General features: G+C 43.4%; 2 protein-coding genes and 2 long non-coding RNA genes across 4 annotated transcripts in view; all 4 read right to left on the bottom strand.

Moving 5' to 3' along the window:
• The window catches only part of LOC138980475 (neuronal acetylcholine receptor subunit alpha-6-like), a 113,921-nt gene extending 111,873 nt beyond the window's left edge, over positions 1-2,048 (bottom strand). The window contains exon 1 of the mRNA XM_070353355.1: positions 1,742-2,048. The gene's annotated coding sequence lies outside the window, so the exon portion shown is untranslated. The remainder of the gene's footprint in view (positions 1-1,741) is intronic.
• A 3,036-nt stretch (positions 2,049-5,084) lies between these two features.
• On the bottom strand, positions 5,085-5,789 carry LOC138980914 (uncharacterized). The gene is made up of 2 exons (XR_011460492.1): positions 5,712-5,789; positions 5,085-5,440 (listed from the first exon to the last, which is right to left on the bottom strand). It is a non-coding gene; the product is annotated as an uncharacterized lncRNA (long non-coding RNA).
• A 3,281-nt stretch (positions 5,790-9,070) lies between these two features.
• LOC138979567 (uncharacterized) lies at positions 9,071-13,585 on the bottom strand. Its single transcript, XM_070352281.1, has one exon. The coding sequence runs from the start codon at positions 13,583-13,585 to the stop codon at positions 9,071-9,073; it is 4,515 nt and encodes a 1,504-aa protein (XP_070208382.1).
• Positions 13,586-14,647: 1,062 nt separating this feature from the next.
• LOC138980458 (uncharacterized) lies at positions 14,648-15,433 on the bottom strand. The gene is made up of 2 exons (XR_011460339.1): positions 15,275-15,433; positions 14,648-15,003 (listed from the first exon to the last, which is right to left on the bottom strand). It is a non-coding gene; the product is annotated as an uncharacterized lncRNA (long non-coding RNA).
• Between the last annotated feature and the right edge of the window lie 11,280 nt (positions 15,434-26,713).

Raw genomic sequence — 26,713 nt, 5'->3', positions numbered from 1 at the left:
GTGTTATGGAGGAGTAATTTTCTCGTGTTATGGAGGAGTAATTTTCTCGTGTTATGGAGGAGTAATTTTCTCGTGTTATGGGGGAGTAAGATTTTCTTGTGTTATGGGGAGTAATTTTCTCGTGTTATGGGGGAGTAATTTTCTCGTGTTATGGGGAGTAATTTTCTCGTGTTATGGGGAGTAATTTTCTCGTGTTATGGGGGAGTAATTTTCTCGTGTTATGGGGGAGTAAGATTTTCTCGTGTTATGGGGGAGTAATTTTCTCGTGTTATGGGAAGTAATTTTCTCGTGTTATGGGGGAGTAATATTTTCTCGTGTTATGGGGAGTAATTTTCTCGTGTTATGGGGAGTAATTTTCTCGTGTTATGGGGGAGTAATTTTCTCGTGTTATGGGGGAGTAATTTTCTCGTGTTATGGAGGAGTAATTTTCTCGTGTTATGGGGGAGTAATTTTCTCGTGTTATGGGGGAGTAATTTTCTCGTGTTATGGGGGAGTAATTTTCTCGTGTTATGGAGGAGTAATTTTCTCGTGTTATGGGGGAGTAATTTTCTCGTGTTATGGAGGAGTAATTTTCTCGTGTTATGGGGGAGTAATTTTCTCGTGTTATGGGGGAGTAATTTTCTCGTGTTATGGGGGAGTAATTTTCTCGTGTTATGGGGAGTTATTTTTTCGTAAAGGCAGTAAAAGTTTCGTACGAAATTTTTACTCCGGAGTAAAAATCTCGTGGGGGTAGTTTTCTCGTGTTTCACCGGCCGGGACAGACGATCAAGTGCCGCACAGGTGCAAAAGGTAGTCTACTTAGTGTGGAATTCAATCAATTTGTGTCCACTGATAAGCATTTTGCTTGTTGTCGTTCAGTCATGTTTTGTGTGTGTGTGAAACGATTGTATACAGCAAAAGTGAATAAATGAAACACACTTAAACCAATTCAATCCATTTTTGTATTATTGTCATCACCGACTAATGCATTTTGGGAACTATAAAGTTGTAACATTATTTTGAAAGCCTATATAGTATCGCAACACTGAGGGATATAATTGTCTTTAGAACTTCACACAAACTGGTGTTTGTGAGTCGCTCTCACACATTTGTCTAACGGTTTGACCGGCCGGGTAAAACACAAATCGAGCAGAGTAACAATAAGTAACACTATAAAACTGAGCTCATGACACCACTGCTCAACGAAATCGTGTAAAGTGACAAGCACGTTTGCGTCTCAAGTGGTGATTTATACGGATAAGCGCTGGTCAGTTCAGAAACAGAAAAAGCCTGTGTTTTCTGTTATTACTGTACCCGGCGAAACATGTTTACAAAAAGAAAGAACATCTACACCGCAAAAAAACCAAGAAATTCCTCCGATAGGAACTACACCCCCGTCAAAGGGAAATAACCTTCTCAGTTGGTGGCAGTGAGAATGGTTATTTCCCTTTGACCAACGGGGGTGTCCGTCTATACCAGGCCTTGTATAATTTTAATCCACCAATAACTCCCTAACCGTGTGTTTGACTGGTCCCAATTTTTGTAAGGACCGTCTCAGGAATGTATAGAACCTGTTCACCAAGTTTGGTGACGATCGGTCCGTTCATTCTTGAGATCTACTTGCGAACACAAACACATCGAGTGAAACCTATACACACCCCTATACCGGGGGTGTAAAAAAACACGCCCACGCACAAGTCAGCCACAGCACAGAGAAACAGTTCCGTCACGCTCTGTGTACTCACACACGCCACACACCTACCAGAAGTCACAGCCAGTTATGAATTCCACAGCGGAACGAGAAATGAAAACCGATGCAGTAGAGTAAGCACAGAACTATCCACCGCACACACACACACGCGCACAGACACCGCAGGAGCAAGTGCATAGGCCAACACAACACGTGCGCAGTGGAGAAGCACAAAGCAGCGATCAACTTTTCACGTTGGCTACACCGCCTTCGACGGAAACTTGCTGCTACTGCACACCGCGAGGGTTGCCAACATTATTATCATCTTTTTCCTCCGATATCGCCCCCCGTACCTCGATCTCAGTGCGCGCCCACCCCTCGCAGGAAGGAGTTAAGTAGGTAATGGGTTAAAGTGACGTGTGCGCTGCTTTCCCTCTGCCGTCACTGGCTGTGTCAGGGGTGGTGTACGCCAACGTGGATAAAACCCTGGCAGGATCGTAATGTTCAGATTTCTGCACAAATCCAAAACAGATAGGCTGTTAACGTTCACAAATTCAAAATAAAAAAAACAAGAATTGTATGTTAGTGGATACGAGAAATGCAGTTTTTTTTGTCACATAAGAGACGCACAAGGAAAATCTTGTTTTTTTATTCAGGTTTCTGCAGATTTGTCGGTGGGTGTTTTTTTTTATATTTAGTCAAGTTTTGACTAAATATTTTAACATCGAGGGGGAATCGAAACGAGGGTCGTGGTGTATGTGCGTGTGTGTGTGCGTGCGTGTGTGTGTGTGTGTGTGTAGAGCGATTCAGACTAAACTACTGGACCGATCTTTATGAAATTTGACATTAAATTTCCTGGGTATGAAATCCCCGAATGTTTTTTTCAATTTTTGGATAAATGTCTTTGATGACGTCATATCCGGCTTTTCGTGAAAGTTGAGGCGGCACTGTCACGCCCTCATTTTTCAACCAAATTGGTTGAAATTTTGGTCAAGTACTCTTCAACGAAGCCCGGGGTTCGGTATTGCATTTCAGCTTGGTGGCTTAAAAATTAATTAATGACTTTGGTCATTAAAAATCTGAAAATTGTAAAAAAAAATAAAAATTTATAAAACGATCCAAATTTACGTTTATCTTATTCTCCATCATTTGCTGATTCCAAAAACATATAAATATGTTATATTCGGATTAAAAACAAGCTCTGAAAATTAAATATATAAAAATTATTATCAAATTTTTTTTTTCGAAATCAATTTAAAAACACTTTCATCTTATTCCTTGTCCGTTCCTGATTCCAAAAATATATAGATATGATATGTTTGGATTAAAAACACGCTCAGAAAGTTAAAACAAAGAGAGGTACAGAAAAGCGTGCTATCCTTCTCAGCGCAACGAATACCCCGCTCTTCTTGTCAATTCCACGTGCACTGCCTTTGCCACGGGCGGTGGAGTGACGATGCTACGAGTATACGGTCTTGTTGCGTTGCGTTGCGTTCAGTTTCATTCTGTGAGTTCGACAGCTACTTGACTAAATATTGTATTTTCGCCTTACGCGACTTGTTTAAGTTTTGTTTTACCCGTGTGGATACGAGAAATGAAATTTTTCTGTCAAGAGACGCAAACGAAAATAAAGAAAGAAAAGATGCTAGCTGTTACTTATCTTAGGATGTCCACCATAAGGTCATATCTATGACAAGACAATGACGCGGAAAGAAATAATCTTGGGGAAGTATCATTTTTTTGTTTTTAAAAGTTGTGTCTCTTGTTCGAGAGCCCGTCACTGCCTTTCACAAAGACACTTAACATGTCCGTCCTTTTCTTGTGGCTTCTTCTTCTTCTTCTTCTTCGTTCATGGGCTTAGAATCCCACGTTCACTCATGTTTTTAGCACGAGTGGATGTTTACGTGTATGACCGTTTTTACCCCGCCATTCAGGCAGCATACGCCGATTTCGGGGGAGGCATGCTGGATATTTTCAACATTACACGCTGCACTGTTTTATTTTGTCGATTATTAAACCGTTGATCTATTGTTCTAGTGTTTTCCCTCTGTAAGATTCCAGTTTGCACTAGGACAATCTTGGATTGTACCAGATCTCAGTTTCTACTGGCCGCTAGGAAGAATGAGGATCCTCATTTCTCCTAGGAAGAACAAGGATCTGCATTTGTACTTGATATTTTCCAGGAAGAACAGGGAGCCTTGTTTCTCCTAGGAAAAACAAGGATCCGCGATTGTCCTAGGACAATTCTGGATTGTCCTGGATACTCGTTTGTCCTGTGACATATATATATACTAGAATGAATACCCGCTTCGCCGGGTAGCCGGCTTCGCCGGGAAGAAGTAGAGCCGAATACCCGGCTGCGCCGGGGACCCGGATTATGTACATTCTTTGTTGTTTTCTTTATTTCTTCAATGATAATGTTTGTAGATCGTTAGCCAAACGTCAGTTCGACTTTTATACCCCAGAATATCTCAATGGTTTTGCTGAGAAAAAAAAGGAGTCCCGAGTTAACGATAAATATGCAGATGACCTCTATAAATTATTCAGTTGTACTCTGAGACCAAAGACAAAGACCAATGACAGGTGAGATCGAGACTCGGTTGTGATGGATAATTCATATGGTTGTGATGGATAATCCAGAATAATCCCCTCCTCAGCTAACAGAGACAAAGAGGCAGGTCATGGGATAAATATATATATATATATATATATATATATATATATATATACACACACACAAACACACACACACACACACACACACACACACACATACACCACATATATATATATATATACACACACACACACACACACACACACACACACACGCATACACACACACATAGACATACACACACATAGACATACACACACACACACACACACACACACACACACACACACACACACACACACGCACACACACACAGGCAGAGGGAGAGACAGACAGACAGACAGACAGACAGACATGCAGACAGACACTTCTCAATCATATCTTTTCTACCATAAAGAAACATTATTTTTCAATAAAAGAGCCGAATTGCCCTTGCGAATAGCATTTTCCAATAATTCACAATGATCGGGACATGGTCGCAAGACTTTCGTAAATGTTCTTAACTATTCCTTACAATTCGTCTCTTGTTTTGAACATAGCAACTTGCTCCTAATATTCGCAAGGAAGTCATGTTGCTATTTTGTTCGCAACGTACTCGTAAGTAGTCGCAAGATATTTGTAATCATCGCAATGTATTCGTGGCGCTAGCAAGCCATTCGAAACCATTCGTTATGCCTGTTGTTGCAGTTCCACTTTTTACCTTGTGTTTTAGATATACAATATCTAAGAACACACCAAAGTTATATTCAATACTTTACAACAGTCATGCTTCAAATCAATCTCGTAAAACACTGATGATTTAGATTAATGAATAAATTTATTGGTTGGTAATATTTCCGGATTCTTTAACAAACTATTTCTATTTTAGATCTAACGAATTTGCGTTCATAGTTAATTGTTCTTGCATTGACAGCTAGTTTAATGTCGAACTGGACTTATCTCAAAATAATGGGCTGGTTAGTTACAAAGTCCGAATGTCCTGATGGAAGCCTGGATTCACATGATGACCGTAGCAATGACGAACTTGATGAAGATCAGTGGATGATGATGATAATTAGTAGACAAACTCCTTTTGCTCCTCGCTGGTGGATCACACTGGTGGCGTAGCTTGATTAGTTCACCCTTATCCCAGCGGATCCTAGACGCTCGAACCCCTGGATCAAAGGTAATACTTGTTATTAACAACGGTATCCTAGGATCAAGGTTAATTTTGACTTATTGCTCTATCTTCATGTCGGGCAGTTCGCAGACAAACCAAGCATGGTTACTGAATAAAATACTAGATCTATATGCCGAACTAACTTGCAGCATGTACGTTTATGATTAACTTCATTAAACATTCTAAAACAAATATCATATGCGAATAGATGTGAGTGTATAATAGCTGTTCCTTGATGGACGCTCGATATTACAACGACACCTTACCTCTTGATGCTCCTTTCCGGACACTACTCTACGAGTCTGTGCGGCTGCGGGTTACATCTCAGGCCTTGGGATGGTAGGTTAACCTTTGCCGGATGCCGCTTTTGACTACACACTCCCGACGATGCGGGTTTGTCTGAACCCATACATTTGAAAGAGGGTTTTTACCGTTTATTCCTCTAACGACGATGCGGGTTTGTCTGAACCCATACATTTGAAAGAGGGTTTTTACCGTTTATTTCTCTAACGACGGGGTGCCGGTTCAGGGAAACCCACAGCGCTACTTCAGTGGTTGCATCGAGTTTCTCCCTTCACCGACCTCTTGCAGGGGAGGGAGAGGGGGAGGGAGAGGGGGAGGGAGAGGGGGAGGGAGAGACTGAGAGAGACTGAGAGACTAAGAAAGAGAGAGAGAGAGAGAGAGAGAGAGAAACTAAGAAAGAGAGAGAGAGACTAAGAAAGAGAGAGAGAGAGACTAAGAAAGAGAGAGAGAGAGACTAAGAAAGAGAGAGAGAGAGTCTAAGAAAGAGAGTGAGAGACTAAGAAAGAGAGAGAGAGAGACTAAGAAAGAGAGAGAGGGAGACTAAGAAAGAGAGAGAGAGACTAAGAAAGAGAGAGAGACTAAGAAAGAGAGAGAGAGAGACTAAGAAAGAGAGAGAGAGAGTCTAAGAAAGAGAGTGAGAGACTAAGAAAGAGAGAGAGAGAGAGACTAAGAAAGAAAGAGAGAGAGACTAAGAAAGAGAGAGAGAGAGAGACTAAGAAAGAGAGAGAGACTAAGAAAGAGAGAGAGAGACTAAGAAAGAGAGAGAGACTAAGAGAGAGAGAGAGAGACTAAGAGAGAGAGAGAGATACTAAGAAAGAGAGAGAGAGAGACTAAGAAAGATAGAGAGAGAGAGACATAAAGAGAGAGAGAGCCAAATAAAGAGAGAGAGAGAGAGACTAAGAAAGAGAGAGAGAGAGAGACTAAGAAAGAGAGAGAGAGACTAAGAGAGAGAGAGAGACTAAGAAAGAGAGAGGGAGAGACTAAGAAAGAGAGAGAGGGAGACTAAGAAAGAGAGAGAGACTAAGAAAGAGAGAGAGAGAGACAAAGAAAGAGAGAGAGAGAGACTAAGAAAGAGAGAGAGAGAGACTAAGAAAGAGAGAGAGAGAGACTAAGAAAGAGAGAGAGAGAGACTAAGAAAGAGAGAGAGAGAGAGAGACTAAGAAAGAGAGAGAGAGACTAAAAAGGAGAGAGAGACTAAGAGAGAGAAAGAGAGACTAAGAAAGAGAGAGAGACTAAGAGAGAGAGAGAGAGACTAAGAAAGAGAGAGAGAGACTAAGAGAGAGAGAGAGAGAGACTAAGAAAGAGAGAGAGAGACTAAGAAAGAGAGAGAGAGAGACTAAAAAAAAGAGAGAGAGACTAAGAAAGAGAGAGAAAGAGAGAGAGACTAAAAAAAAGAGAGAGAGACTAAGAAAGAGAGAGAAAGAGAGAGAAAGAGAGACTAAGAAAGAGAGAGAGACTAAGAGAGAGAGAGAGACTAAGAAAGAGAGAGAGAGACTAAGAGAGAGAGACTAAGAAAGAGAGAGAGAGACTAAGAAAGAGAGAGAGAGAGACTAAGAAAGAGAGAGACTAAGAAAGAGAGAGAGAGATACTAAGAAAGAGAGAGAGAGAGACTAAGAAAGAGAGAGAGAGAGACTAAGAAAGAGAGAGAGAGAGACTAAGAAAGAGAGAGAGAGAGACTAAGAAAGAGAGAGAGAGAGAGACTAAGAAAGAGCTAGAGAGAGAGAGAGAGAGACTAAGAAAGAGAGAGAGACTAAGAAAGAGAGAGAGACTAAGAAAGAGAGAGAGAGAGAGACTAAAAAAGAGAGAGAGAGACTAAGAAAGAGAGAGACTAAGAAAGAGAAAGAGAAAGAGAGACTAAGAAAGAGAGAGAGACTAAGAGAGAGAGAGACTAAGAAAGAGAGAGAGACTAAGAGAGAGAGAGAGAGAGACTAAGAAAGAGAGAGAGAGAGACTAAGAAAGAGAGAGAGAGAGACTAAGAAAGAGAGAGAGAGACTAAGAAAGAGAGAGAGCGAGAGACTAAGAAAGAGATAGAGAGAGACTAAGAGAGAGAGAGAGACTAAGAAAGAGAGAGAGAGAGACTAAGAAAGAGAGAGAGGGAGACTAAGAAAGAGAGACAGAGAGAGACTAAGAAAGAGAGAGAGAGAGACTAAGAAAGAGAGAGAGAGAGACTAAGAAAGAGAGAGAGAGAGACTAAGAAAGAGAGAGAGAGAGAGACTAAGAAAGAGAGACAGAGAGAGAGACAGAGAGAGAGACTAAGAGAGAGAGACAGAGAGAGAGACAGAGAGAGAGAGACAGACAGAGAGACAGACAGAGAGAGAGACAGACAGAGACAGACAGTCAGATAGACAGACAGTCAGATAGACGGATAGACAGACAGACAGACAGACAGAGCAACTGACAACAGACATACAGACAGAGAGATACGGACAGACAAACAGAGAGACAGACAGTCTCTTGGAGACAAACAGGCAGACAGACACTGTTCCGCCGCTTTGGTAATTATGGGTGTAGCAGAACCCGCGCCGTCGGCAGAGGGATAGTTACAATCACTACTACTCTTTAAAAGTATGGGTATGTGTGAACCCGCGCCATCGGTAGTGTTTATGTAAATTATCATAATCAATTAATTCTGATGTTTTGTCATGTACACACTAAAAATTTGCAGACAGAGAGCAAATTAGGTGTGTGAGAGATACTTAAAATTTCAAAACGATACCTTTAATGGTTCCAGAGTTACAAGGATTTTAGTGTGTCTCTGGGTACAGGTGAACCCAGGAAGCACGGCAAAGGTTAAGTGCCGGCGGCTTTTCATCGGTGGTTACACAGGATTCTTGTTCCCCACTTGTAGCCTCTCAGTACCCGGCAAATAGAGTGACCGTAATGGTTAGCGGTTCACGTTTCCTTCCTCCAAATAACTGTTTTCATCCCACGATGCAACTCCATGAGTTACGTAAATTCGCATATTAATGACGCAGTAATGACGTTGATCCAACATGTAGATTCTCATACTAGTGACGTCATTACTTCGTCTCCAAGGTCTCGTAGACTCTTACCCTAATGGTGCAACAAAATATTTCAGTCTCGGCTAAACAAGAGTTGTTTGGAGTTGAGTCGTAACATAACCCCGGGGGGTGGACAAGCGAAATCTTATTTCGTTTCCGTTTATACGACTCAATATACAATACAATACAATACAATATACAATATGCATATATATACAATTGTTTCCACATTTTGGAGTAGATCCGCATGAGCCTGTCGCGGCCAGTTTGGCCTCACTACTCCAACGGGGTGGACAAATTTCCCTTCTGGACTCTGAAACTCAGTTGATGCGACTCAAATAGTCGGCACCTAGGTTGTCCTTTCCTGGGATGTAGTTGATTGTGAAGGAGTATGGTTGCAATTGTAGCGACCATCGTAACAGACGAGGGTTTGTTGGATTCCTCTGTAGGCATTTCAAGGGTTGGTGGTCTGTCTCCAACACAAAGTGTCGTCCGTACAGGTATCTTTCAAACTTCTGTACTCCCCAGACTGTTGCTAGACATTCCTTTTCCACAGTCGCGTATCGGGACTCAGCCCCGAGTAGCTTCTTCGACTGGTACGCTACGGGGTGTAGCTTCTCTCCATGCAGTTGCATCAGTACCGCACCGATTCCTCGGTCTGATGCGTCAGTGCGGAGAACGAAGTCCTTGCCGAAATCAGGCATTTTCAGGACTGGTTTCTCACTGACCATTCGTTTGAGTCTTGCGAAGCTCTTCTTTGCCTCGTCACTCCATTTGAGTTTGTCTGGCAAGCTCTTCTTTGTCATGTCGGTGAGCGGCACGACCACAGTCGAGTAGTTTTCCAGGTATTCTCGGTAAAACCCCGTGAGACCCAAAAATGCGCGTAGCTGTTTCTTTGTAGCTGGTTCTTTGGCGTTCACAATCTTCACGATTTTATCGTCTTCTGGCCACCTCTCTCCATGCCCGATTTCATGGCCAAGATACGGCAATTGGTCGAATCCGATGTAGCATTTCGACGGTTTTGCTGCAAGGTTGGCTTCTTTGAGCCGCTGAAGGACTGCCTTCAGGGCTTCCATGTGTTGCTCCCACGTCTCAGTGGCTATCAGGATGTCGTCCATAAAATGGTACACATCGTCCCGATTGAGGGGACCTAGCAACTTCCTCATCATCCTGTTGAAGATGCCAGTGGCGGTCTTCAACCCGAAGGGCATGTTCACCCATCGGAACTGGCCTCGTGACGTCACAAACGCGGTTTTGTCTCTGTCTTCCTCGACAATGGGTATTCCCCAGTAGCCACGCGTGAGATCTAGCTTGGAGAAGTACTTGGCTTTTCCTAAGCTTTGGAATAAATGTTGAACGTCGGTGATGGGTTCCCCATCGAACACCGTGACATCATTCAACCCACGGAGGTCCGCGCAAAAGCGGTACTTTCCTTCTTCTTTCTTTTTGACGAGAACAATGGGTGAATTGTAAGCTGAGTTGGCGGGTTCGATGACTCCTAGCTTCAACATCTCTTCGACTTCATTCTCCACCATCTTCACATACGCATGTGGAATGGGGCGTGGTCTTATATAGACCGGTTTCTTGTCTGTGACCTCGATTCGACACGTAGTCAGATTCGTGGTGAGTGGTACGTCGGTCAGATTATCTAGTCTGTCCGCGCAGATCTGTCTCGCTTCAGTTTGCTGTGACTGAGTGAGTTTCTCTGAAAAGTGCACGTGGTCTAAACCTTCTGTGCGCTTTGTCTCAAATGTTGGGATAGTCCTCTGACTGTCCAACCTGAAGATGTCGTCGTTAGTGGTTTCGTCCTCCTCTACCACTACTGAGACGATCACTTCTTCTTCTTCTTCTTCTACTACTGCAACCGGAATTGTTCCATCGGTGACAGGTTGCTCACGTTCGACGTAAGACTTGAGGAGGTTGACATGGAATACTTTTTCCTTCCTCCTTACTTGGACTTTGTAGTCGAAATCATTCAACTTCTCTAACACTTCAAATGGACCTTGCCAAGTGAGTTCCAGTTTGTTTGTTTTCAATGGCTTGAGAATCAGGACTTTCTCTCCTGGTTTTAGCGACCTTGGTTTGGCTTTACGATCGTAATATTGAGCAGATCGCACTGATGCTTTTTTCAAGTTCTCTCGAGCAAGCAAACAGGTCTCTTCGATCCTCTCACGAAGGTTCACTACATATTCCGCAGTGGTTTTGACCTCATCTGAGACGCTCTCATCTGTCCAAATCTGTCTCAAGAGTTGCATTGGTCCTCTGACAGTACGCCCGAACAACAGTTCGAATGGCGAGAAACCTAAACTCTCTTGAGGAGTCTCGCGGTATGCGAACAGTAATGCAGAGATGAACGTATCCCATGCTTTGGGCTGTTCTATGCACATCTTTTTGAGCATGTTCTTTAACGTGCCATTCATTCTCTCGCACAAACCATTCCCAGCTGGATGAAATACCGCAGAGGTTTTCCTTTTGATGCGGAGGAGTTCAGTGACTTCCTGCATCAGAGTGCCTGTGAACTGGCTCCCGTTATCAGTCAATATTTCACTTGGGATACCGAGTCTAGTCCAAAAATCCCACAAAGCATCGGCTACTGTCTCGGCGTGAATGTCCTTCAACGCGACAGCTTCAGGGTAGCGGGTGGCAAAGTCAACCATGACGAGGATGTACCGTTTTTTGTTCTCGGACATAGGAAGAATAGGCCCGATGATATCGACTGCTACTCTTCTGAAAGCAGTCTCGAACACTGGCATCTTGCCCAATGGGACCTTCTTCGTAAGGTGTTTTGGCGCGGATCGCTGGCAAGCGTCACATGACAAGCAGTAGCGGCGGATCTCAACACCACAGCATGGCCACCAAAATTCGCGTCTAATCCTTTCGGCGGTACGACGCTGACCTTGGTGTCCTGCCATTGGATGATCATGGCCGAATGCGAGCACCTTACCACGGAACGATTTGGGAAGAATAACCTTCAAAGACTCCTCTCCTTTCCGATTGAACGTCGACTGGTACAAGATACCATTCTTTTCCACGACCCTCATGTGGCCTCTCTCTTCTCCGGTAGCAGCTTGTTTCCTGATGCTGTCTAACGAAGGATCTGTCTTCTGAGCCTCGCGTAAGTCCTTTGGAGTAAACATATCCGATGTTGGCTCCCGGCTACTTGGCTTACTCGCAGATTTGTCTCTATCATTGTCCAATTTGAACTGTGCTCTGGTATCTACGGCGCCAGCGACTGTGTCAGCGCTGTCGTGATACCAGGCAGGTTCTCTGACAGGGAAAATCGGTGTTTTCCTCCTGTCGTTCTGAGTTCCATGGAACTCCCCTATGAGCACCGGCATTATGGGATCCGCCATGACCACGACTTCTGTCTCTCCGCAGAAGAAGGGCGAATCCACATGAATGATCGCGGTCTCGCAGAACCGGACTTTACTTTTGTCCGCTAACGTGGTCCTCTTTCTCTGACCAGTCATTTTGCCGGCCGGCACAAGATGTGCGGCCACCACAATCGAGCTACAGCCCGAGTCTCTCAGGGCGTTCACTCGTTTGCCGTTGACTTTGACGTCAACTAGATCCGAAAACTTTTTTGTGGTGCAGTCTCGACACAATTTATCTAACGGGGATTTTCTTCCCTGTGTTTCGCGTCGGACATCTTCAACCGTCACAGCTCCGGCGGTGTTGCCTTTTTTCCGTAAGGGACAATCGCTCGAACGGTGTAGACCCACGCGACAATAGAAGCATAGTCCTGCTTCTCGGAGTTTTTCGCGTTCCGCCGGTGTCAAAGAAGATCTTTTACCTTGTTGAGGTGATGGTTTATGATCCTTCTCAAAACGTTTCGTTCCGTCCTGAGGAGTTCGCGTTGGTGTCGGTCTCAATTTATTTTGGCTTCTGTTCAGCTCATAATCGGACGCGAGTTTTCCCATCTCCTTGGCATTGATCGGGTTCCGGTCTTTGACATGCACGGCGAGATCGGAAGGCATTGACTGCAAGGACTGCTCTCGCAGGATCAAATCGGTTAATCCTTTGACAGTTTTCTCGCACGGATCAAGCTCGATCCACTTGGTTAGGTACCGATCGAGTCTAGTGATGTGTTCTTTGTAAGTTTCCGCGGGATTACGTCTAGTATTGCGGAATTTCATGCGATATTGCTCAGCGGTGAGCTGGAATCCTTCAAATAACGCGCTCTTCACCTTTTCATAGTCGTCAACATCCTCATCGTCCATTTTGGACACAATGGTACGGGCCTTACCTTTCAAGAAGTATATCAGCCGGGAGGCTTTCTTTGATTCGTCCAAATTCATATCTCTGGCATAGTGTTCAAACTGTTTGAGCCAGGATTCAACGTCATCCTTGTCATCAAGGTAAGGGATTTTGGGAATGAAACGGGGATCATGGTCATGTGAGGATTGGGAAGGATGAGCTGCGTTTTCATTCGTGTTCATCTGAACCTCGCTCTGAATGCGCAGCTCTTCTATCCTAAAGAGTCTGTCTCTCTCATTCTCTTTGAATTGGCGCTCATCTTTACGCTCTTGAGCTTCTCGCTCATGTTCACGCTCTTGAGCTGCTCGTTCTTTATCCCTCTCCCCTTGGACGAATGACTGTAGTTCCTTTCCCTCCAAACCCAACTCTTTCCCCATGGTGATCAATTCCTTGATCGAACTGACGCTGGGACTTGATGGAACGGTCTGCTCGACCTGTCCGTTCACAGGCTGAGCGGCGTGGCCGTCATCACCTGGATCGGTGATATCAATCAGATTTGCTCCTTCTGTATATTCTGGGTCTATGCCCACGGTTGACGAGAATCTGGTGTAGTGCTGATGATGTCTGGTATCAGCCATTTTAGGTAATCCCTCAAAATACAAAACTTTGGTACATCCACTCTTGGTGGTACTCTAATATGGAAGACTCTTACCCGCAGGTATTGTTCAACCTTTCAACACTGGTACAAACAATGTTACACGCGCACGTGATTTTTCCTACACCTGTCCTTCGTCTCTATCTTGAACCGAAACGACTAACTAGGACTTAGCGGTGTGTCGCTGAGTAAGTTGCCTTACAAAGCCTTATGTGATGACGACCTTCAGTCTGTCAAACACACCCACAGAAGTTTTCCCCACTATTAACTATCAACCCGCGGGTTATAGATAACTAATAATGTGAAGCACAACTTAGATAAGCAACACGTTTTAAATGTTACTCCGACTAGAGTTATAATTTAATCTGAACTTAAACTAAGGTCCTAGTACTATCGAGCGTCCATCCTGGTTGGAATTATAACACACTCACCGTTTTGATCAGAACTTGAGAGTATAATTCGAACCGACAGTTAGTTAGTAAACTGCCAATTTCCCGTGAAGTTGTCGAACATCAATTCTATGTCTTACCTTATGACTATGATACTATTCGACGAACTAGATGGAAATCCTTCCACGAATTAATTTAGCAAAAACGCTGTTCGTGAACAACAGCGATCGCGAAGATTCTTTGGGCAGAATGTACCCAAATCAAACACGGAGTTATTTAAAATTTCTTCTTACAGAAATAATTTAAATATTCTACTTACCACCGTCTGGTCTGTATATGAGTGAATCCGACATGAAGCAGGAAATGATTTTCAATTTTGAAGAAAGAAATGAAGAAAGATTTTCCAGAAAATATTCTAAATTCCGTCGCTTCACGGATAAATTGACTAACTAATTTATGGGGTAAACCAGTTGTCAATGCAAGTTTTTCTTAGGTACGAACACGAGTTCAGTATAGATCTCCGGACAGAGCCCCCATTGTTGCAGTTCCACTTTTTACCTTGTGTTTTAGATATACAATATCTAAGAACACACCAAAGTTATATTCAATACTTTACAACAGTCATGCTTCAAATCAATCTCGTAAAACACTGATGATTTAGATTAATGAATAAATTTATTGGTTGGTAATATTTCCGGATTCTTTAACAAACTATTTCTATTTTAGATCTAACGAATTTGCGTTCATAGTTAATTGTTCTTGCATTGACAGCTAGTTTAATGTCGAACTGGACTTATCTCAAAATAATGGGCTGGTTAGTTACAAAGTCCGAATGTCCTGATGGAAGCCTGGATTCACATGATGACCGTAGCAATGACGAACTTGATGAAGATCAGTGGATGATGATGATAATTAGTAGACAAACTCCTTTTGCTCCTCGCTGGTGGATCACACTGGTGGCGTAGCTTGGTTAGTTCACCCTTATCCCAGCGGATCCCAGACGCTCGAACCCCTGGATCAAAGGTAATACTTGTTATTAACAACGGTATCCTAGGATCAAGGTTAATTTTGACTTATTGCTCTATCTTCATGTCGGGCAGTTCGCAGACAAACCAAGCATGGTTACTGAATAAAATACTAGATCTATATGCCGAACTAACTTGCAGCATGTACGTTTATGATTAACTTCATTAAACATTCTAAAACAAATATCATATGCGAATAGATGTGAGTGTATAATAGCTGTTCCTTGATGGACGCTCGATATTACAACGACACCTTACCTCTTGATGCTCCTTTCCGGACACTACTCTACGAGTCTGTGCGGCTGCGGGTTACATCTCAGGCCTTGGGATGGTAGGTTAAGTGCCGGCGGCTTTTCATCGGTGGTTACACAGGATTCTTGTTCCCCACTTGTAGCCTCTCAGTACCCGGCAAATAGAGTGACCGTAATGGTTAGCGGTTCACGTTTCCTTCCTCCAAATAACTGTTTTCATCCCACGATGCAACTCCATGAGTTACGTAAATTCGCATATTAATGACGCAGTAATGACGTTGATCCAACATGTAGATTCTCATACTAGTGACGTCATTACTTCGTCTCCAAGGTCTCGTAGACTCTTACCCTAATGGTGCAACAAAATATTTCAGTCTCGGCTAAACAAGAGTTGTTTGGAGTTGAGTCGTAACACCTGTCTTTACATTGTGCCGAATATCCTTGCGAATATGAACATGTTGTATTCGGCAAAAAAAATAGACACATGGACATGAATAATATAGAAAATTGGAAGCCTTACCAATCCTTGCGAATGTCTTTCAAATGGTTGCGAGTGCTTGCGAATGTGTTCCGATCATTGAGAATACATACGCATCAAAATCGCCGTTCAGTTGAAAGACGTTTGCAAAATATTATTACTGTTTTTTAAAACATTCGCAAGCAATTGCAGTCACTCGCAAGCATTCGTAAGGCTTTCGCAACATTCTTATGAATTGAGAAGAAATGGTCAAAACATTCCAGAGAAATTCGTAATGAATTCGCAACCATTCGCAAGATGTTGGCAAAATGTGCACGAATAAAGTCCTTACGAATGCTTGCGAGCGCTACGCATACCTTTACGATGATTACGAATGGTTTGCGAATACTTACGAGTACGTTGCGAAACATTCAGAATATGACTTCCTTGCGAATATTAGGAGCATGTTGCTAATGTTCGCAAACAGAGACGAATGGTTAAGAACATTTACGAATGTCTTGCGATATGTCCCGATCATTACGAGTTATTGGCGAATTCTATTCGTAAGGGCAATTCGCCAGAGTGTAAAAGCAACATTACGAACAATGCGAATTGCATACTGTCACGATTTAGTGACATGGATCGAGAAAGTGTCACTCTGTGGGGTGCCTTCTCTTGGTCAATTGCGATAGAAAGCGCCTGTGCTTTCTGTCAACGGCTGGGTTTTGGCTGACCGAGCAATAGCGAACACGGGTATTTCGTGTCGCACGGATTTCACGTGGGAGATTTCTGCTGTCAGGGCAAAACTGGCGATAGCTGAACTTGGAACGTGACAAGGTGAGTCACGTGTTTTTGTCAAGGTTGTCTGTTTGAGACATGTTAACTGGACACTCGAAACTCAGCAGCGAGAGAGAAGCGTCGGTGTCTTAATTCTCCTACAAGTTTGATGGTCTTCAACACGTTTAAATACTTCACCGTATATCAACGTGCCATGCTGCTTGCCAGGAACTACAAGGACAGACCACCTTCTCCCTGTATTCATGCTGGCTGACATTCGGGCGTCAAGGTTTCTCCGCTGTGCGTTTTCACCGCATTAAGGATTCAGCGCGAGAGGAGGATGGCGGTATTTCTGTGACGAACAGAAGTCATTCAAAAGGAAGCGGATTCGCTTAAAAGAGAGAGCTACCTACATAAGGCTGTTGAGGTAATAAATCATTATTTAACGCTGTTGACGAGTCTGTGTTTGTGGAATGAAATACTCTCTGTTGTTCTTTCCAGGTAGCGCATAATTTGCTCTTTGTGACGCTAAAATATAATCTGTATATGGCTTTTGCAGATATGAAGAGAAGGAAGGAAAATTGCTGATTTGTTGTTGTAAAAGTCCGTTTGTGCAGGCCCACGTGCTCGATGAGATATGTCAGGGTGACATGTTTAAAGGTGGTGTGTGAGGGGTAGCATGACATGTTTAGTGCACCGATGCTTTTTGTTGCAGCCTTCGGTTACTGGCTGTTTTCTACGGCCAACGTATGCTACTACGTGCTATGCTGAGCGGGATGCTGTAACCAGGTCGTCCGCGGCATCGATGTAACCTGCTAACCTGCTGTACTGGTGATTTGCTGTCGCTGTCGCCGTCCTACCAGCTACAACTCTACTTTTTCTGGTAGACTACGGGAGGACCTTCAGCGACTGAGTGAGGCGCCTGATGTCTCCACTGTTCCCTGCTTCGTTGCCACGCTAACCGGCACTACATTCAACGGAGCAGTTGTGGAGACTACAGACTAATTACGGGCCGCCCACTCAGTGGCAAAAAGCTAAGTTGCACCATGTCTTTTGCACCCTTCTTACCACCAAGTCATCTGTATTAATGATTATACTCGAGTGGTGACGACGTGGGGTGTGTGACACCTGCATGAACTAGCACTTTAAGGCAGATCAGTGACTTTCCTAACTATACACGGGATCAGCGTGTTACTATCATTTTCTATACTTTAACTGGCATTTTTTGTCAGTGACCACTTGTTTTACGTTTTGAACGTAAAAAGAACATCTTTTGGAGTGAAGTCTCGAGGGAGGTGGCGTGATATTACATAAACAGGCGTCTGAAACTTATACTTTTGTTGATTCTATTTATTTGTATGACTGCGAGAGTGGATCGTGGTGTGGTTAGTTAGTTAGTAGTAACTAACCGTTCATAATCACCTTATTGTGAGATATTGAAACGTGACACATACTCGTTTTATTCGTAAAATGTTTGCAAGCACTCGCAACACTCGCAAAGCCACTCGCAACGTTCGTAATAGATCCGTATATGGATTCGTATACAATCGCAATGATCGGTAGATATTCGCAAGCAGTCGCAACCATTCGTATGACATTCGCAAGGATTCGTAAGCCTTCGATTTTTCTCTGTTTTTTCCTGTCCATTCGTCTCTTTCTTGGCCGAATACAACATTTTCATATTCGTAAGGATATTCGGAACAGTGTAAGACAGGCTTTAGGAAAATAACGCGTCTGCTGCCAATGCTGCCCCCGTGGTATGGCGGTTTAGCGGTCCGGGGTTCTTTCTGCATTGCAGATGGAAACGAACCGCGAAGCCTCTCGACTGCAAAACCGCTAAGCTACTGCTGCGAAAATACTCAATTTCTGACTCTAATCACGGGGGTTTGGAACAAGATGCGGGTTGATTGTGTGTGTATGTGTGTGTGTGCGTGTGCGTAGGTGTGTGTGTGTGGGGGGGTGTTTAGTGTTTGTGTGTGTGTGTGTGTGTGTGTTTGTCTGTGTGTGTGTGTGTGTGTGTGTGTGCGTGCGTGCGTGTGTGTGTGTGTGTGTGTGTGTGTGTGTGTGTGTGTGTGTGTGAATGCGTCACTTCCTCAATAGAAAGGGAAAAAGATGTATTTGTTAAAGGGTGAGATATGTACAATATGAAGATTACGTCACTTCAATGGGCAGAAGTTGTATTTGTTAATGGGGGAGCTTTGCACAATATAGAGAATACGTCACTTCCTCAAAGCAAAGGGCATAAGTTGTATTGTTAAAGGGAGAACTTTACACAACTTGATATAGAGAATACGTCACTCCCTCAAAGCAAAGGGCAGAAGTTGTATTTGTACAATATGGAGAATACGTCACTTCATTGAAGCAATGGGCAAAAGTTGTATTTGATGAAGGGGTAGCTTTGTACAATATGGAGAATACGTCACTTCATTGAAGCAATGGGCAAAAGTTGTATTTGTTAAAGGGGTAGCTTTATACAATATGGAGAATGCGTCACTTCATTGAAGCAATGGGCAAAAGTTGTAGTTGTAAAAGGGGGAGTTTTGTACAATATGGAGAATGCGTCACTTCATTGAAGCAATGGGCAAAAGTTGTAGTTGTAAAAGGGGGAGTTTTGTACAATATGGAGAATACGTCACTTCATTGAAGCAATGGGCAAAAGTTGTATTTGATGAAGGGGTAGCTTTGTACAATATGGAGAATACGTCACTTCATTGAAGCAATGGGCAAAAGTTGTATTTGTTAAAGGGGTAGCTTTATACAATATGGAGAATGCGTCACTTCATTGAAGCAATGGGCAAAAGTTGTAGTTGTAAAAGGGGGAGTTTTGTACAATATGGATATATTGGCTCCAACACTTCATGAAACGAACGCTGATGGGGGCTAGGAGTAGGGGAAGGATGGCATCTTTTATGTCAAGGTCGTCTGATTAATACAATGATTTTTCCCAAATGTCAATAAGCACAGAGGGGTGTGGGTTTTGTTTCAGATTCCTGTGTGGGCAAATATGCAGCTGTCTGCGTGGAAATGGAGATCCTTAACTGTTGCCGTAATGGGGAAAGAATGACGTCTAATTTCCGGAATACACCCAGATAACTTGCTACACTCACATGTACGCAGAGGCATTAATACATTATGAGTCGTGAGTGTGGTAGAAAGATTATCCTCACCAGGGTATTGGGGAAAAAAGAATCAGTAGAACAAATATCTGGCAGAATAACGTTGGATTTAGTTTTAGTTTTGTGTGTGTGAAGAGAATAAGCTGCGTCGGTGATGCCAGATGCCACTGTTTATTTTGAATGGAAAATATCATTGCGCTGCAGGTTTCCTACTTCATCAAACTCATCAAACAGTTATCCTGCCATGGTCATCACAAAATCTTCGTCGTCGTCGTCGTTGTCGCCGTCCTTATTAAACATACTCTTATCTGCACTCTCGTCGTCGTCGTCGTTGTTGTCTTTATTGTAAGCATACTCTCGTCTTTAGATGATAAAGTTTTCTACACTACACTACACTGTATTTCCACTCAGGCTCGTCGTCGTCGAGGTAGTCGTCGTCGTCGTCGTCGTCTTTGTCATTATAGTAAACATACTCTCATCTCCACTCTCGTCGTCTTCGTCGTCGTCTTTGTCCATAAAGTAAACACGCTCTCATCTCCACTCTCACACGAAACTCCCCCCTTCCCCCCCCCCCCCCCCCCCTCCTCAGAGAAACGCAACCTCGTAGATCCCCCAGTCTGCCAGTACACACGCCATTAGGCACACCCAGGCAATTTAGACGCCGGATGAGGCGACAATAATGAAGCCACGGTGCCCCCTTTCCCCACGGCGTTATGGTAGCGACTGTAATGTGAACTAATTCCCCCCTCCGTTCTCCTGAAATCTGTTCCAAACCTTTTCTTTGATGTCGTCTGCGTCTGGGTTGGTCGGTACGGTGGATGGGACGCATTGGGACGTTAAGCGCTGTTCACATGGCAGAGTTATAACCAACTTTTGGGCGATTTTTGTCAGAACGAAACTGCTGCTGCCCATGTCAACAGCGCTACGGTCAGTCTTATTTTAAGCCAGGAGTTGAAAACAGACGAGGATCGGAAATGTTTTCTTCTTCGGCGTTCGCCAGTTGTGTCACTCATAGTCTTTGGGCTGCTGATGTTATGAACTGGCAAAATCGGTGTACGTCCTCCACAGTTTCCCACAATGTTGCAACTGGAGTTGTGCTCTCTGGCCAGAGTAGGAACAAGAGACTGCAGAACTGGAGTTGTGCTCTCTGGCCACAGTAGGAACAATAGACTGCAGAACTGGAGTTGTGCTCTCTGGTCAGAGTAGTAACAATAGACTGCAGAACTGGAGTTGTGCTCTCTGGCCACAGTAGGAACAATAGACTGCAGAACTGGAGTTGTGCTCTCTGGCCACAGTATGAACAAGAGACTGCAGAACTGGAGTTGTGCTCTCTGGCCAGAGTAGTAACAAGAGACTGCAGAACTGGAGTTGTGTTCTCTGGCCACAGTAGTAACAATAGACTGCAGAACTGGAGTTGTGCTCTCTGGCCACAGTAGGAACACGAGACTGCAGAACTGGAGTTGTGCTCTCTGGCCACAGTAGGAACAATAGACTGCAGAACTGGAGTTGTGCTCTCTGGCCACAGTAGGAACAAGAGACTGCAGAACTGGAGTTGTGCTCTCTGGCCACAGTAGGAACAAGAGACTGCAGAACTGGAGTTGTGCTCTCTGGCCACAGTAGGAACAATAGACTGCAGAACTGGAGTTGTGCTCTCTGGCCACAGTAGGAACAAGAGACTGCAGAACTGGAGTTGTGCTCTCTGGCCACAGTAGGAACAATAGACTGCAGAACTGGAGTTGTGCTCTCTGGCCACAGTAGGAACACGAGACTGCAGAACTGGAGTTGTGCTCTCTGGCCACAGTAGGAACAAGAGACTGCAGAACTGGAGTTGTGCTCTCTGGCCACAGTAGGAACAAGAGACTGCAGAACTGGAGTTGTGCTCTCTGGCCACAGTAGGAACAAGAGACTGCAGAACTGGAGTTGTGCTCTCTGGCCACAGTAGGAACAAGAGACTGCAGAACTGGAGTTGTGCTCTCTGGCCACAGTAGGAACAAGAGACTGCAGAACTGGAGTTGTGCTCTCTGGCCACAGTAGGAACAAGAGACTGCAGAACTGGAGTTGTGCTCTCTGGCCAGAGTAGGAACAATAGACTGCAGAACTGGAGTTGTGCTCTCTGGCCACAGTAGGAACACGAGACTGCAGAACTGGAGTTGTGCTCTCTGGCCACAGTAGGAACAAGAGACTGCAGAACTGGAGTTGTGCTCTCTGGCCACAGTAGGAACAAGAGACTGCAGAACTGGAGTTGTGCTCTCTGGCCACAGTAGGAACAAGAGACTGCAGAACTGGAGTTGTGCTCTCTGGCCACAGTAGGAACAAGAGACTGTAGAACTGGAGTTGTGCTCTCTGGCCAGAGTAGTAACAATAGACTGCAGAACAGTTTCTGGAGTTGTGCTCTCTGGCCACAGTAGGAACAAGAGACTGTAGAACTGGAGTTGTGTTCTCTGGCCACAGTAGTAACAATAGACTGCAGAACTGGAGTTGTGCTCTCTGGCCACAGTAGGAACAAGAGACTGCAGAACTGGAGTTGTGCTCTCTGGCCACAGTAGGAACAAGAGACTGCAGAACTGGAGTTGTGCTCTCTGGCCACAGTAGGAACAAGAGACTGCAGAACTGGAGTTGTGCTCTCTGGCCACAGTATGAACAAGAGACTGCAGAACTGGAGTTGTGCTCTCTGGCCACAGTAGGAACAAGAGACTGCAGAACTGGAGTTGTGCTCTCTGGCCACAGTAGGAACAATAGACTGCAGAACTGGAGTTGTGCTCTCTGGCCACAGTAGGAACAATAGACTGCAGAACTGGAGTTGTGCTCTCTGGTCAGAGTAGTAACAATAGACTGCAGAACAGTTTCTGGAGTTGTGCTCTCTGGCCACAGTAGGAACAAGAGACTGTAGAACTGGAGTTGTGCTCTCTGGCCACAGTAGGAACAAGAGACTGCAGAACTGGAGTTGTGCTCTCTGGCCACAGTAGGAACAAGAGACTGCAGAACTGGAGTTGTGCTCTCTGGCCACAGTAGGAACAATAGACTGCAGAACTGGAGTTGTGCTCTCTGGCCACAGTAGGAACAAGAGACTGCAGAACTGGAGTTGTGTTCTCTGGCCACAGTAGGAACACGAGACTGCAGAACTGGAGTTGTGCTCTCTGGCCACAGTAGGAACAATAGACTGCAGAACTGGAGTTGTGCTCTCTGGCCACAGTAGGAACAATAGACTGCAGAACTGGAGTTGTGCTCTCTGGCCACAGTAGGAACAATAGACTGCAGAACTGGAGTTGTGCTCTCTGGCCACAGTAGGAACACGAGACTGCAGATGAGAAGAAAAAAACAAGATAACAATTAAAATGTACTCACTTAAACACGAACAATAAAAACCGTCGAAACCGGTCTGTTCGTGTTTTTATTGTTCGTGTGTTGGTGAGTACATTTTCATTGTTATCGTGTTTTTGCCCTCTGGCCAGGTCAAGTGGCACAGGGGAGCAAGGGGAGAGCACGCCCACAGCACGGGCTGAGGAGTCTCTTCATCATCGACACCATCACACACAGCTCTACGAGTAGGGGCAACGCCTATCTTTTTTAGGTGTGCCTTTTGACCGCAGAGTATCGGAAATAACTCTGATGGGTTTGTACGGGTTGTGAAAGAGTGAATGCTCTTGCTTTTTTTGAAGCAAACTTTCCCACGTGACATTATAGGCCAGTCACTAGCGGGCATGGGGGGAGGGTAGGGTCTGAAACACGCGGACAAGAAGCACGTATGGTGGTTTTTTTAATTTTTATTCTCTTTATTTATATAAATACATATATATTCATATATATTTATGAGGTTTGCCTCAATAAAAGCAAGGGTATTCACTCTTTCATAATTAGAGTTATTTCCGGAGTTCGTGTATTGTGCCACATCGGCCTTAGAGGCATAACAACGCTAGCCAATGATGAGCACTCACGCAGACAGCTACAATAGTGTCCAGACATAGAGCTTCTGTGTTGTATGTGCTTAGTACGCAGTAAGTAATGTGTTTTTTGTCATTACTTTGTAATGACGGAGTCTAGTTTTGTTTCTCGAGTGCAGTACCTTTACATATTGGTGCAGTATTTTTAGTTTAAACCTGTCTCCTTCCTTCAAACAATGAAGTCGTCTCCTGAACTTGTGGGAGCAATTCGAAGGCAGGGACATCTTTTGAATACATGCCTAATCACCCAAAAGTGTCGAAAACGTAATAGCAAGATTCTTTTTCTCACCTGCAATAGTCGATGAAGTATAGTGAATATATCGACAGCTTTATGTGCTGCGAACTACTATAGGATTTGTGCAATTAAAGTAACCTTTCAATTGTTGCTATTCTGAAGATTTCTTTTTGGAAATGTATTCTTTTTATATTTTCATCGTGCATTTGTTTGTTTGATGAGCGTTGCAATAGTCAGACTATATTCCCATGAGAGTTTATGTACGAACTTAACTGTGGAATAAAACTTCAAATTTCTTCTGTGATCTAGCTTTGGAATAATCTACATGTTAATATTCGGAACACAGTCAAGCCACACACACACACACGTACACACACATAAACACACACGCAAACACACACAAGTGCGCGCACAAATAGAGAGAGAAAGAGAGAGAGAGAGAGAGAGAGAGAGAGAGAGAGAGAGAGAGAGAGAGAGAGACAGACAGACAGACAGACAGACAGACAGACAGACATACAGGCAGATAGAGACAGAGACAGAGACAGAGAGCGAAACACAATTGTATTTTTGTTTATTTGTACACGCCAAGAAAAGTTTTCATTCAAAACACTCTCACGTTATTGTGAGTACACGTATACAATAACATATGAACATCACCAGGAACCACGTACAGAACCTCAAAACCTTCCCACTTTCAACATTGGTGGTGCATTAAATATGCGATGTGTATGTACAGGAATCAACACATACAAATTCGTTCATCGAAACAAAATATATTTACGTAACAGTAAACGCAAACTCGGAATGCTATAATCTGACGCAACTTTGTTGACATACAAGACAGAGATAACTCGTTCATAAGAAGAAGCAGCAAACGCTATCCCAGCCATCAAACACACACACACACACACACACACACACACACACACACACACACACACACCCACACACACACACACACACACACACACACACACACACGCAAGCACACAATCTTGAATGCAGTGCAATGAAATAAAGAAGAAAAAACCCATCTATAACAATTAACAAGAGAATGAAAATACAAACAAATTAACCAGAACACTATTCTTTAAAACAACCCAAAACAACAACTTTTTCTACAAGCATACGTCAATAAAATATAATATATCGATTCATCATAGATTTCCCATTTCTTAAGCAGTGTGACCTCACAATCCGACTAAAACTCATATTTAGGCGGCTGGCCGAGACTACAGAAGAGTGCATGTTTGCTTGCGTGCAATCGTTAAACATAAGAATTAAGAATTCTAACTAAAAATGGACCGATGCATAAGACCACAAGATAACATTTGACGCAAATCTCGACGTTCAACTCGACGGCCAGCGCGACCACGGAGGAACACATACTGTCTCGATCTGTGTAATATGTCATGTTTTGGTCAACAATACAAATAATGCATTAAGCATCATATTATTATCTTAAAGCACAGACAGTGTCAACGTCGTAGCTCCAATCTGTACATAAATAATAATCTAATAAGTATAGTCCAAGGAGTCGAAAGTAGTACGGTGGTTAACTTTCGGAAATCGCATTGGAAGTCTTCTTTCCTGGGATGAACTTTGGCCACATTTTAAGATTTTAGCTTCTTTGATTTCTTTGAACATAGTGGCACTGACAGAACCTGGCGACTGTGCGTCTGTAAAAACTAGCAGTGCATGTCTCGGTAATGCATTGTGTCTTGGCTCTATTCTAATGGAGTTCATCCAGCCTCACATCTTTGTCTAAAGATTACACAGTGGTCAAAATGTCACCACTTAAACATTAAAACGCCATGTTTGTCATAATAAAGCGATTTCAAATTTAATAAAAACAATTTATGAACAGATACATAATCTTATCTAGAGTAAACGAGAGTACCCTTTTAAACCAAATAGAACAGTGTATGCACCTATGTGGCTATTTTTTTTTTTTTAAAGAAATCAATAAATGAGTTACCTCTGCAGGACACAAGTAACAGAAGATAGCTTACGTTGCATACAAGCTATAAGACACTTCTTCTTGTAACTGCATTAAAATTGCTTTCAAATGACTTCAAGTCATTCAATAACATGGAAAAATAATCGAATTAGAAGGCAACCTTGGTATGCGTCTTTCCCATTTTCAATGTAGTAGAATAGTCAAGAGCAAATAGATAAGTTACAGCATGTATGAACGACAACCAGAACGTAACACCAATATTGTTCAAACCTGGATCCATCCAAACAGTCTGACACACAACGAGAATATACGGTGTATCGCTTTGAAGCACGGTTTTATGATGTGTCAATGTGTCATCAACTTCAAGTGGTGGTTTGCACAATGATGCTCAAGTTGAACCTCTGCATGTCGCTTTGCGTATCCATCCTCAACTCGTGTTTAGCACGTCGTGTGATGTTACTGCAACTTGTCTGATGCACTTAATAAGAAGTGTTTTGTTTTACGAGGGTCATGGTACACGCTCAGAGTGGTTGCTTTTTTACAACCAGTACACCAGAGGGACATCAATACAGAGAGACATACAGACTGATAGACAAACAGACAGACAGAGACATGAACAGACAGACACATGAACAGACAGACACATAAGAGACAGTGACAAAAGGTCAGGTGTCATGTCTACTGTCCCGAATGACACACGATTGCTGACATTTCACCATTGCCAAAAGAATAAACAAATAAGAAATAGGTAGAAAATGAATGTGAAAACTGACTTTGATTGTTGATCAGTATTTTCTATACCACTAACAAATAATCTACTTACACATAGCTGTTTGGCAAATGTATGTTGCATGGGACACACTGACATGAAAGTGGAAGATCTGTGTCCCTCTAGAAAAACTACATATCAAGTTACACTTTTTGTGCTCTTCCATTCCAGTTGGCAATCAATTGTTAACG

The sequence above is a fragment of the Littorina saxatilis genome, linkage group LG11 (genome assembly GCF_037325665.1).
Source record: "Littorina saxatilis isolate snail1 linkage group LG11, US_GU_Lsax_2.0, whole genome shotgun sequence".
Lineage (NCBI taxonomy): Eukaryota > Metazoa > Mollusca > Gastropoda > Littorinimorpha > Littorinidae > Littorina > Littorina saxatilis.
Note: the sequence above shows the minus strand (reverse complement) of the source record. Positions and strands in the feature narration are given on the sequence as shown.

Coding starts and splice junctions, on each gene's coding strand:
- LOC138979567 (XM_070352281.1), bottom strand. CDS start 13,585: ATGGCTGATACCAGACATCATCAGCACTACACCAGATTCTCGTCAACC.